This window comes from Trachurus trachurus (assembly GCF_905171665.1).
Source record: "Trachurus trachurus genome assembly, chromosome: 11".
Classification (NCBI taxonomy): domain Eukaryota; kingdom Metazoa; phylum Chordata; class Actinopteri; order Carangiformes; family Carangidae; genus Trachurus; species Trachurus trachurus.
In genome coordinates, this window is record NC_139904.1 from 22,359,552 (window position 1) to 22,372,998 (window position 13,447).

At 43.3% G+C, this 13,447-nt stretch overlaps 2 protein-coding genes across 2 annotated transcripts; one reads left to right on the forward strand and one right to left on the reverse strand.

The window, feature by feature from the left end:
* The first annotated feature begins 364 nt into the window (after positions 1–364).
* Positions 365–7,468, forward strand: LOC310993341 (putative histone deacetylase 1-B). Its single transcript, XM_083981666.1, has 12 exons — positions 365–461; positions 1,348–1,460; positions 2,316–2,433; positions 2,526–2,600; positions 2,720–2,858; positions 3,640–3,781; positions 3,880–3,972; positions 4,069–4,177; positions 4,957–5,337; positions 5,432–5,587; positions 5,677–5,722; positions 6,464–7,468. Exons 1-12 carry the CDS (start codon positions 413–415, stop codon positions 6,489–6,491), a joined length of 1,449 nt encoding a protein of 482 aa, XP_083837792.1. The 5' UTR covers positions 365–412; the 3' UTR covers positions 6,492–7,468.
* A 269-nt stretch (positions 7,469–7,737) lies between these two features.
* Positions 7,738–13,338, reverse strand: eif3i (eukaryotic translation initiation factor 3, subunit I). Its single transcript, XM_083981968.1, has 11 exons — positions 13,205–13,338; positions 12,663–12,755; positions 12,457–12,544; positions 12,267–12,332; positions 12,039–12,188; positions 11,285–11,412; positions 10,424–10,534; positions 10,167–10,256; positions 9,960–10,033; positions 9,701–9,793; positions 7,738–8,189 (listed from the first exon to the last, which is right to left on the reverse strand). The coding sequence occupies exons 1-11, from the start codon at positions 13,205–13,207 to the stop codon at positions 8,108–8,110; spliced, it is 978 nt and encodes a 325-aa protein (XP_083838094.1). The 5' UTR covers positions 13,208–13,338; the 3' UTR covers positions 7,738–8,107.
* Between the last annotated feature and the right edge of the window lie 109 nt (positions 13,339–13,447).

The window sequence follows — 13,447 nt, forward strand, 5'->3', positions numbered from 1 at the left end:
TGCAAATAAAATAGGCTGGTATGTGTCTCTGGTGGAGTATCCCCCCATTGAGTGATTTTCAGAGACTGATGAGGAGATTGAGACAAAAGATGCTCCTTATGCATGTCATTAACTAATTGATTTAATTAATTATTATTTAATTACCTGTTTATTTGTTATAATGCACCGTAAACTGTTTTATTTACGTCTAAACCGGTGAATGAATCAGAAAACACTAGTGATCTGTGGACAATAAGTTCCAGTCTAGACAGTGTCTGGTGGAAGCTGCATTCTCGGCGGTCCTCGGTTTGTAAAACCAGCGCCTCCCAGTCGGGCGGGTGAACAGCTGTGATTGGCTGACAGCAGCTCAGCGCCAGCTCCCCAGAGCAGTCAGAAGCCGGTGGGCACGAATCAGTGGGGTAATTGGTGTAAAATGGCGCTGTCTCAAGGAACAAAGAAAAAAGTTTGCTATTACTATGACGGTAAATATCAGGCTTTTGCATCTTGGGTTCTCTGATGATTTAAGCGGTCTCGGCTGCGCGGAAATGTTCAGGAAATTTGACTCGTATCCGTGTTTTAAAAAGTGTGCCGCACCAGCTAGCTAGCTAGCTAGCCGGCATAGCGAGCTAACGCTAGCTTCCTCCATTGAAGCAGCCCGTTGTAGCTACATGTTAGCTAAGCTAGCTGTTAGCTCAGTGCACGCAGCATATCAGCCGGTGATATCTCACTTCCTCGTTAAGGAGCGACAAGACCAGTTTCCTCAATTTATTGCAGCGTTATATCGGATCGTGAAGCGTGCATGTGAAGGAATTTAATCATTCTGTTATCATAGCTGAACCATCCAGCTGTCCGGCTCTGAGCACATCAGTCCCCATCCTCAACTTGCTAACAACTTCCAAGAAGTGGGGGGCCGATGCTCGGGTTGCCTGTTTGGTTTTTTAATGAAAAGTTTCCTTGCAAATACTAATGAAATGCAGTAGCTCTGCATTTACCTTCATTGTTATGCGTTATTATTTTTATTTCTAAATGCCATGTGGATATTGCATAGGATGGACTAGCTCCGCCATCGCTCGGGTTCCTACCTTTTCGAATTTACATAGAACAGGTTGTATGAGAGATTAAAGGAAATGTCCTGACATAATGAGCTTATCTTCTAGTATTTATTCTAAAATGTTTGTTATCTGGTCATATCTGCGCTCAGAGTGCATTTTGCAGAGTAAGGCTGTGGGTATAACAGGTGAACTGCTCAGGAAAGTGTTAGGTGGACTGGATGTGAGCAAAAATTAACACTGATTAGTTTTGATTTATAGAATTCCTCTCAAGTCAATTTTATAATGCAATAATCAATGTTTAATAATTCTCTCCAAGGTGATGTGGGGAACTACTACTATGGCCAGGGCCATCCCATGAAACCCCACAGGATCCGCATGACACACAACCTCCTACTCAACTATGGCCTGTACAGGAAAATGGAGATCTATGTGAGTTGGTCCACCCCACACAAACCTCAGACATATTTAGATGCATACATTAAGCTTCTCATGCATGAATTACACCAAACTGCATCACGTTGAGGGATAAACTGGTCTATGGGACTATGATGAGTTTGCTTAACCACTGAATCGAAACAAGCAAGTGTTAACAGGGCAATGTAGTGCTGCTTATCACACAAACCTCAATTTTCATTCTCTTGTTACATGGCAGGTCAGGGTTTGATACTGCATATTACTTCATTTCCAAGATTAATTTTAGACCCAGATTTTTGCATAATAAATAATGTATAATATCTGAAGAAATCTTAGCATACAGGTTTAATAAGTGTTTCACTATTTTGCTGTAATGCATCACTGACTTCTATAAAAAAAATGCAACTGACCCTGTTTTTAAAACACTACTTGGTCATAAATGGGAATAAAAATTATCAGCATTTCAGATCAGTGCATCACTTCCCATATTTGATACATAGCTTCCAGTTTCCTAAACCTGAATAACCAGATATGAAACTTAAGGAGGAGACAAAGTCAGTCATCATTTTAATAGCCAGTGCTGACAGAGAAAATATTTCTAGTGACATAAGATCATGTGTTCACTTTTGGAGACTGGAAGCTGCTTTAACAACAGGGAAGGACCTTAAAGCAAACCTTTGGTCACAGTGAATCTAGTGCGAGTAATGAGGCTTGTTAGAGGAACATAAATTCAAAGTGTGAATGTCTCCCTGATATTTTTGACACTTATCGACAGAGATAGCTTGTGGGTGTGTTCAGTTCATTGGCAACCGCAGATATTTAAAAAACTAACACCAAAAAACTTCTTCTTTGCCCCCTCTGTCCCTCCAGAGACCACACAAAGCCAGTGGTGAGGAGATGACAAAATACCACAGTGACGACTACATCAAGTTCCTGAGGTCCATCCGACCAGACAACATGTCTGAGTACAGCAAACAGATGCAGAGATGTGAGTGTCTGTTTTTTCCTTCAAAAAACCCTCAGATGTTCCCTCAGTGTCCACATGTGATAAACCCGTCTGTCCTCTTCTTTGTCTCACAGTCAATGTCGGAGAGGACTGTCCAGTGTTTGATGGTCTGTTTGAGTTTTGCCAGCTGTCAACAGGGGGCTCTGTCGGTACGTAAACACGACTACTACTACTTTTCCTATAGTCATTCTTTGCGTGGATGTTCACACAGCACTGTCCAGAGAGCGCTCAGAAAAGCTGTAACTGACTCCTGTTTTTATTTTTCCAGCTGGAGCAGTGAAGCTGAACAAGCAGCAGACAGATATCGCCATCAACTGGGCCGGCGGACTCCACCACGCCAAGAAGTCTGAGGCCTCTGGTTTCTGCTACGTCAATGACATCGTCCTGGCCATCCTCGAGTTGCTCAAGTAAGCTGAGCCTCACTGCTGCAGCCTTCTTTTTGTACATGACCGTCCTGTTTTATCCTGTCTTGACTGTTTTTGTTTTTTTCTATCTGCACCACAAAAGAAATCAGGCATTTACATTTGTAATAATGTAATTATGTACGTGTACCTGCCTATGGAGTTTAGTGTGTGACACACACAGTCAAACAATTGTTCTTTCCATACTAAACACCAGATTATGGCCCTGGTTTCTGTCTTTAAGTGCCCTGTTGGATCCTTCTCCATTCATCAACAGCATCTTTGCAGTTCTTTGCAGTTCATTCACATAAGAATTAATATGGTTATAGTTAAACCACACAACATCTTCACTTTACTGTTGAGGTGCCTGAATGGGATAAATAGATGTTTGCAAGAGCAGAATAACCTGGACTCCTCCTGCGGAAAGATAAGATGTTTTACACTGAAGATACAAACCTGATCGGACATCCCGGGGGTTCTGGTCGAGAACATATACAAATATCTTGGGTTGGCTAGGGCCTTGGGCTTCCTTTTTTTTTGCTGTGTTTAGTTTTAGAATTAATGCTTGTGAGTCTGGCCGCATCGAGTCCGAGTTTTAACACTTGCTCAAACCTGTAGCCAGAACTAGCCAGTATAGGAAACCGGTGTCTATTTGGGACTCAGCTTTTATTTGAGAATTTACAGTATGTATCACCGTGTGGCTTGTGTGTTTTACTTTGTCACTCTTACTCTATTGAACTTAAATCGATGTTTAGATGTCATTAACTGAGAACTCTGCCCTGTCTAGGTACCACCAGAGAGTGTTATACATAGACATTGACATCCACCACGGTGACGGCGTGGAGGAGGCCTTCTACACCACAGACAGGGTCATGACCGTCTCTTTTCACAAGTATGGGGAGTACTTCCCTGGCACTGGAGACCTGAGGGTAAGTTGAGCTTGTTCTTATTTTGCATCTAAAAAACCAAAGTGTCATTACTTGTACACATGTGGGCAGTAATTCAGTGATGTGTTCAATGTGTGCAGGACATTGGAGCTGGAAAGGGCAAGTACTATGCAGTGAACTACCCACTCAGAGACGGCATCGACGACGAGTCCTATGAAGCCATCTTCAAGCCAGTGCGTCTATTCTCTTTACATATTATGTAGTAATCACCATGATCAGGCTGTTTGTCTGAGCACGAGTTTTAATTAGTGTGTGTGTGTTTGTTTTAGATCATGGCTAAAGTCATGGAGATGTACCAGCCAAGTGCTGTGGTGCTGCAGTGTGGAGCTGATTCTCTCTCAGGAGACAGACTGGGCTGCTTCAACCTCACCATCAAAGGTACAAACAGGGTTTGCATGTTTTGAAAAAACCTGGGAAAGTCATGGAATTTGAAAATGTCATGTCTGGGAAAAGTCTTGGAAACTTAAGCACACTCCAAAAGTTTAGGAAAAGTCCTGGAATTGTTCTCTCGCAGCCTTTGTGGTTGATTTAAAATTGATGAATAAAAATTTCGTATGGACAAATCAAGGCATTGATCTGATCAGCCACCGTTCTTGCCAGGTCAAGTGCGATGTGCGTTGCAGGGTGCAGTAGACTGTAAAGACTTTAAGGTTGGAATGAAAAAGCTAAATGTGTCTTATGCAGTGAAACCTTTTACATATCTAATATTGGGGAGGCAGCGACACAAACTCATTACTGTCAATGTAGACGCATGTCATGCACGCTCACAACCCAAAGCGACGCTGTAGCGGGGCGTATTCGGTACCTGACAGGCTCAGCTGTCAGGCATTATCCCACCCCCTGCTGTAAATGGTAGGTGAAATATAATAGACAGAAAAAAAAAATCACAGCACATGTCTGTTCTGATGATACAAGTCAGGGGTGTAAAAATTTTTTTTTTTTTTTTTTTTTTTTACATCATTTTATTCCTATATTTCATGCATACACTGACAGTTTAGGTGTCATGGAAACTTGCTGCCAAGTCATGGAAATTTGTTGGCTAAAATGTGTATAAACCCTGTACAAATACATCTCACACAAAAATAAATGATAGACACTACAAAACAACAGCTCTGTACCTGCAGTGTTGAGAGTTTAACACGTGTTGACTCTTCTAGGCCACGCCAAATGTGTGGAGTACATCAAAAGTTTCAACCTGCCTCTGCTGATGCTGGGCGGTGGCGGCTACACCATCCGTAACGTGGCGCGCTGCTGGACCTACGAGACGGCCGTGGCCCTGGACTCCTCCATCCCCAACGAGCTGCCCTACAACGACTACTTTGAGTATTTCGGGCCCGACTTCAAGCTGCACATCAGCCCGTCCAACATGACCAACCAGAACACCAACGAGTACCTGGAGAAGATCAAGCAGCGCCTGTTCGAGAACCTCCGCATGCTGCCTCACGCCCCCGGCGTCCAGATGCAGGCGATCCCAGAGGACGCCCCCCACCCGGACAGCGGAGACGAGGACGAGGAGGACCCCGACAAGCGCGTCTCCAGTAAGAGAAACAAGCTCACAAAGAGAGTGAAAGGGTGGTTCACCGTGGTCTAGTTCTGTTCTGTTAACGGCGCCTGTGTTGTGTTGTTTTTCAGTCCGGGCCCACGACAAGAGGATAGCCTGTGAGGAGGAGTTCTCCGACTCAGAGGACGAGGCGGAGGGGCAGGGAGGGGGCCGCAGGAACGCAGCCAACCACAAGAAGGCAAAACGAGTGAAGAAGGAGGAAGAGAAGGAAGGAGAGGAAAAGAAGGGTAAGACTGATTCATAAGATAACTGTGTATTTGTAGATGAATTCACATATTAATGATGTATTAATTTGTCCTGTTGCTTTGTTTTCTAGAAGTGAAAGAGGAGGAGAAGGAGGAAGAGAAGATGGACACATCAGGGTAAGAGAAATGTTCACAGTCTCTTGTCAATGAATTATGTTGTGTTCAGCTTGAGTGGTCTGTGCACCATCACTATAGATGTGCACAACAAACCTCACATTTAGTGCCACTTTATATCATATCTACAACCAGACAGCACCTGTAATAAATATTAGTTTTGGATGAGTTTTGTGTAGTAACAGTCTGGCACGGGAAATGTCAAAGTGAGCGAGGCGAGCGATATAACGCTGCAGCTGAGCAATTACCGCGATATAGCGCATTTAGCGTGTGCCCATGTCTGTGTATCTATGTGCAGGCAGAGATCAGAGATGGTGTTTTTCACCAGCTCTCACTCATCTTTGCCAGTCAGCCTCTCAAACTGCCGCCTCTCTCGCCTGCGGGCGCACCGCACGTAGACATATGTGAGAAAAAAAATTGAATTTTCTTTTCTGTGCGAGACTGTGGCGGGCCCAAAGGAGTTAATTAATGGGAAACACTGAGAATATTCGTTGACAGCCCTAATTGAAACCCTCTTTGCTGTTGATGTCTTCTGTGTTGAACCAACAATAGACCTTAGCCTCTCACCTCATCAGAGGCTGTAAATTGTATAAATGAAGAATTGTGATGAGATGAATCCACTCAAGAGATGGTACTGTATTTGAACTTTAGGAGAGGTATCAAAGTATCAGTGTGGTGTGTGTAAAGCTGTTGCAGTGTAAACCAGTTACCGTACTGACTGGTTTAAATTCTTGTCCGTTTCAGACCAAAAGAAGAAGTGAAGACGACTTGAAGTCCAGCGCAGGGAGAAAGTCATGGTTGTACTGTTGTTCTCAAGCCCCACTGATTCCTATACTCTCCTCCTACGATGATAGGAGCTTCTTGTATTCCTGTTTTATTATGTATTATGGGCAAGCCTGGTTTACACTGTATAATGTGCATTTGTCTCCGAGCTCAGTGAAGCACCAGTTGTGTGGGTGGTGACCACAAACGTTTACACGGCCTCATCAGAGTTTGATGATACAACACAAATTTCTGATTGAAAAATCGGCCCCCTCTCTGCTCTGTGTGCAGAGCATAAACCCCACCCAGCCGGTGCCACATGGAGTTCAAAACAAACGCCATAACTCCTTCCCAGCTGTGGTGTGAACCAGGTTGTGCTTTAATGTGAAGAAAACCACCTAGAGCGTTACTGTTCCTATCATGTTTGTGGGGCCCAAGCTAAAATTCCTGCAGAGACGTAGATCATGTTAAAGTCTAGTGCTCACATGCAACGAGGCTTTTGTTAGTTTTGAAACATCTATTTATGATACTGTTAGAATAACCAGCACTTGGCCAGCTGATGTTTGGCTTGCTGTGTTAATTTATCAGTGAATGCATGTTTAGAGTGATCCTGCCTTTAGCATGTACATAATTATTACCCTCCCTGTGCCCAGGCGGTCACCACTTTTCAGACGGTCCGTGGTCTTTTTGCTCAGTAAGTTATTTTAAATCCATGAATATACAGTCTGTCCCTTTAGCCCATCTTCCTACAAATATCTGGTCAGTGTTTTTTTCCTTTTATTCTTCCTGAATTGTATGTATGTTCATGTGTGAATGGGTGTGAACCTCTTCAGAGGCTGATGTTGCTAAGCGAGTGACATGTTTTAGATATTTTGTACCATTATACATAAAGGTGGAGCGAGCTGGTAAACAGCCCCTCTACACGGTGTTGTTTGGAGTTCTATCCTTGTGAATTGTGCATTATCATAACTTTGTTATAAAAAAATAAAGAAAACTGAAATACATTTGTCCTTGAGTCATCGTTTACAATCACTGAGCAGAGAAACACATGATTGTGCACTTTATTCCAGTTGTATCATTATTCTTTATGCCACTTTACTGTTTAAATCATGTCAGCCAGTGTTAGCAATAAAGCTTTGTATAATACAGACTGCACTACCTCACATGTTTTTTTTCCTTGTTGCATTAGGTTGTACCTTAACTGAATTTTCACATTGAGTGACTAACAAAGATCACACAGACATGACTTGAATAAGTAATTTTATATGGGTTTTTATGGTTCATGGTGGAATGGCTTACAACAGTGTTAATTACTGCAGCTGTAGAATCAGATTAAATAAACTTTAGGAATCAGGGAGTGTGGCTCAAAGTCCTGTCTCGATACCTTTTCCAGGGTACAAAAATTGAACACTTATGCTTCTGATCCCATCAAATGCTTCCAGGCGATATTACAAAAATTACTTTAAAAAAACACCACACTCTGGCACTGAGATGCAGTCGCAAACCTTGTGGGAAACCACTTCTGCTTTATTAGAAGTAATGTGTAACTCTAGTCCAAGACTCCTTCCTCCTGACTGGGCTGAGTGTGATGGTTGTTGAAGCTGTGGGGTCCAGGAGCCTGGCTGTTTACGCCTCCAGCTCAAAGTCAAAGTACTGTGGGTCGAAGTAATGAATCCTTGTGTATCCGTCCTCTCCTCCACTGCTGTAACTGTAGACAATGAGCACAGCAGGAGAAACACATGAGCACACTGACGACACACAAAGCTGTTGGGTCCAGACATCTGTGTGCTCTAAGCAAAACCAGCCCACAGGATGAATTTGCCAGGACAGAAGAGGTATAATATTGATGAAATTGCACATATTTATCTCAAACATCTTAAAAATGTACTTAACAACAATAATAACTTTGTTTCTTAGCATTTATGGAAATTAAAATTACAAAGTATTTAAATATAAAACACAGGATTATAAAATCAAGCAAAGAATAACGAGACTTCTTCTGTACTATAACAAAGAGAAACATTGAGAGTTCTAGTTATTTATAGGTTATCATTTTTATTATGTTATGTTATTTTACTGGCCCGGCCCACTTAAGATCAAATGGCGCATTTCCACTAGCGCGCTTCGGCTCGGCGCGCTATTTGCGTGTTTCCACTAGCACGCAGTACCTGCAACCAGGTACACTTTTGGTATCACCTCAGCCCTGGTTCCAAGCGAGCCGAAGCGTTACTAAAACGTGACGTCAGCCGACTGCCTTCCACTGATTGGCCGATGAGTGTCGTCACTGGAAGCGACGACCGACAACAGAAATGTTCCTGCTGAAGCCTGAAGCCTGTTATTACCAGAGAATTTCTAATATTGAGACTGGCTCTGTTAGTACGTGACTTTATTAAGTTTTAATATTTTTTCATGCAAGAAAGTAACTGTTTAGATCCCCAATGTGCGGTTAGTTTATCCAAACGACGGCTGTTTAGAAGTTTGCCCCGATGTTTTTCGGAGAAGTGAAGCTCCAGGTCCGAGCAGCGACCGCGACAGAGGCAGCAGCCCGGCTCCTGACGTGCTCCGCCGGCCAGCCTACGGTCGTCACCCCGAGGAGAAAACGACCGCTAATTTACTTACCCGATGGCTTTTAGAGGTTTACCACCGGCTGGTTAAACTCTTTTTAGGGGATAAATGTTGGTCTCATTGATGAAATCTAACAATTGTGGCTGTAGCAGAAGTTTGTTTGTGGTTAGACAGAAGAGCAGCACTGCCTTGGGGTCTGTACGCACAGAAAACGCCACATTTACATCAATAAATAAATGTTTTACAATGAACCAGGCCGATCTCAGAGCTGGCAAGACTCTCCGGTAAGGTATATTGAACGGTTAAATGCCGACTTCGTTGAAACAAAATTGTAAACAGCTGGTATTTTGTCAGATTTCCAACACGTTGGGGATCTAAACGACTACTTTCTCGCCTGAAAATGTTTCAAATGTTGCTAAAGTTATATATTTACAGAGTTTAGAGCGTTGCTCGGCGCCGTGTAAATGACGTCACGGCGGCACTAATGATACTCAGTTGTAATGGAAACACAACCAAACCGAGCCGAGCCGCATCGAGCCGAGCCGTGCTAGTGGAAATGCGCCATAATTGCGCTGTTATGTGGCCCCTGAACTAAAATGAGTTTGCCACCCCCGCTCTAAAGGATGTTATATGTTAAGTCTTTTGGTCTCTTACCTCTTGCCATCGGGGTGGAATGCCACACAGTTGATGGGGCCAAAATGACCCTTGACCCTGCCAAACTCCTCTTCATAGGCAGCATGGAAGAACCTGAGGAAAGAAAAACGATGGGTTCACTTCAGTACTTCAGCACAGTCATGTTATCTCACATAGTTTTCCCATGTGATCTGTCAAAACACGTGTTCCTGCAGCTGAAGGTTAAAGTTTAGTTTATCTTTCTTGACCTGTAACCAATCTCTGCCACATTTGACCTCACCTGGCCTCAAACTTGCCGATCCTGGTGGAGGTGGTGGTGACCTCCATGGCTTCCTGTCCACCTCCCATCACCACCTGAATCACACACGAGACATGAGATGATGATTTTTGTAGAAAGACTCTATGATAAAAGCACCTATTTAAGTGTATCAGTAGGTGTATGACAAAGTAGGATATACTATATGGTGCTGTGAAAGCTTTGTCTTACATGGTCCATGATGGGGGAGATGGCAGCAGAGTTGACGGGTCTCTCTGTCTTGAAAGTCTTGATGTGATCCAGAGAGGTGCAGTCAAACAGCTGAGGGGGCACAGGAGACAACTGACCATCAGTGACAGTACGACTAACAGCGAATACAAAAAAAACACCAACAACAACAAAAAAAAACACCATGACAGGACAACTTTTACTTTAGTTTCACCCACGTATTGCAAAACAGTGTGTTTGAGAGTAGACGGGGGTCTCACCTTGGCGGTGTTGTCCTTTGACGCGCTGATGAACATGGTGAGATCCACTGATGTCTGGATGTCATTGATCTGCTTGGTGTGCTCCTTGGCCTTCTTCAGGATCTCTCCAGACTGTCCACAGAGGACACAGACATCCACACAGTTAAGTAAAAGCTAACACCTCCAACCGACAGATACATTTCCCCGTGTACAGTTGATGCTTCATATCCTTAATCAATTGATATCACATTCCTATACGTTCTTAGTGGGCAATCTGCTAATCGGTTACGAATTATTACCCGGTTAATCTGGGATGTAAAAAATAGCATGTTAGAGTTACAGTGTAGCTTCGGATCAAACTACATGGTTTGGATTTTTCGTAGTGTTAAACAGTTTCGGATCAAACAACATGTTTTTTTGCTGTGTAAAAGCATTTTTGGATCGAGCCTCGAACTTTCAAACCTTTTACAAGAATCTGTGGTGGTTCCCTTGGGGTAAGCCATCGGGAGGGAGACGATGGGTATCATCAAGTCTGTCAGGCTTTCAGCCTGCAAACATTCTGAAACCTTACGAGTTATTTCCTGAGACGATGCGATGCAGAGAGGAGCGTAGTTGCCAAAATGTAGCGTGGACTAGTAAATAAGCACCGCTAATGACTGGAAAAAAATAAAAAGGTTTTCCCCTTCGAGGCAGCCAGGGCATAAAGATGCACATATGGGCCATATGTGCATCTTAAACTCCAATCTCTACTCTTATTAACCACCTGATATTTTGTGCTGTGTGTCAGTAATTTACGAGTCATTCTATTTTTATTAAAGTAATCGGTTATTCGAGTAAGAACAGGTTAGGTTACTCGAAATGACCATGCCTAGTTCTTAGTACCTTAGCACTGAACTGGTTGAATTCTCCGTTCTCGTGGCCAGCGATGACAAACTCTCCCAGAGGCCCCCACACGGCACTGGTGATCTTGTGGTCAGCGCAGGGTATTGACAGGTAGGGCTGGTTGTCCTCTGCAGAGACAGACAGAGAGATATTCACTCACTATTACAAATCATATAATATATGCATTTGCTCTTTCTTTAAAACAACCAAATTATGAGCCAACGTGCAATAACATTCAAAAGCTGAGTGGGAAATATGTTTATCTATGCTCTAGCTAGATTCATTGATGGAGCTTGGAAATTGAGACAGGACGGATATATCCTACATAAGATCATGGTTTGCTGCTTGTTGTTCTGTATCCTGGAAGCCCGCCTGTCTGTTTGTTCCTGATTTACTGTGCTCTGTTTGTTCTTTGTTTTTGTTTTTATTCTCCTTTCTTTTCCTTTAAGACAACACGCTATAGCCACTTTTGAATGTATGTATTTAGTGTCTTATAAGCCCATGTGGGCTGGGCACAAAAACAATGTGCATGACACTTAAATAAATCAATCATGTTTATCATGACTCCACGGTGAGTAATATGATAGTTTAATAAAGGTGTTGGACAAATTTGTGCAAATCACATTTAATAAACAAATGAATCCACAATAAATGCTGAGAAAAGCTGTATGTGTCAGGTCTAGAAGGTAACTTTAGAGTCAGAGTCAATTATTAAGATGACTGCTTAGTAAAAGCATCAGTGCGTGACATTTACCAATCTGCTGTGGATCCCTCAGGTCGAAGAAGTTCAGGTAGCACTGGTAACCCATCTGCTTATCTGTGGAGAACATGATGATGTTGCCGCTGAAGTCGAAGCCGCACGTCCTGACGGCAGAGTTGGTGTGGAGCAGGGCCAGCTGTTTACCTATGGAGCAGGGGGGGGGATACAGATTCACGTTCTGACATTGAAATCCAGCTGATCGGGGAAACTGTTTCTACTTACCGGTCTCACAGTCCCACAGTCGACAGCTGTTGTCGGCTGATCCTGTTAATACATTTTTAGTGTCCCCTGAGGGAGAACATGTTAAGGAACCAAACATTTATGACAGCAGCTAGCACAGATAGCGAGAACAACATATATTCAGTTGTTTTTTTTATTCAACATATGACCATGTACTTCTTTAAAGGGATACAGTCACAGTCAACACACCACACAGCTCCTGTGTGTCCGTTGTAGGTGCCCAGCCTCTCACCGTTGACAGAGTACCACACATTGGTTACCTGTGGTAGGGAAACATGGTGCAGATATACCAGATAAGAAACTGAACAAACTCTCATGGTGAATAATAAAACATCAGCAGCACTCAGTAAGTGCATGTTCTAATAAATAAGAGCTCACCGTGTCTTTAGCTACAGAGAACAGCAGGTCTCCTTCTCTGTTGTACTTGATCTGAGTGATGGACCTCTCGTGGCCCTGGAGCAGGATGGGTTTCTGTGGGAGAAACAGACATCAACATCTGGACAGTTTTATCCGTTTAGAAGAAACACCAGCGGCTGTCAGCTAATTTAGATGCCTGCGTAGCTTACTGCATAAGTTGCGCGGGTGTTACAACGTTAATTTTTTTTTTTTTTTTTACCACAGAGAACATTGTGTCGGTTGTCAAACAAAGCTTTATGTAATATATATTTATTTATTACTACAGACGATATACATGTCCGACTGTGGCAGCTGATACGAGCCGATGAATCATCGTGCATCACCTGCAACACTCCGCTAACACTAGCCGGCTAACATTGATGTTAACGCTGGCTCGTTGGGAAGCTAAGCTAACGGTTAGCCAGGGCTGATGTGCTAGCTAGTAACAGGCTCAGTGTGACAAAGAGCGGAGTTCAGGACGAAATGTAACTCGCAGGAAATGTTTCACCGAAGAATACACTAACCATTTTCGTCAGCTATGTGATGCCGCTCTGTCCAGTCTGTTCACTGCGTCTCCCGTAAAAAGAGAAAAGATGAACACTCGTGCTTGAAGCGCCGGAGCCGCGGCGGAAAAGGAAGGTGACGTACTTCCGGGGTCAAACTGCAGGATGGCGGTAGTGCGCCCTCTAGCGGTTATAGTAATAAAAAAAAACAGTCGCAGCAAAATTTCTCTTTATAGACAAGTTCTAGTTGTGCCTTTGTCCCGT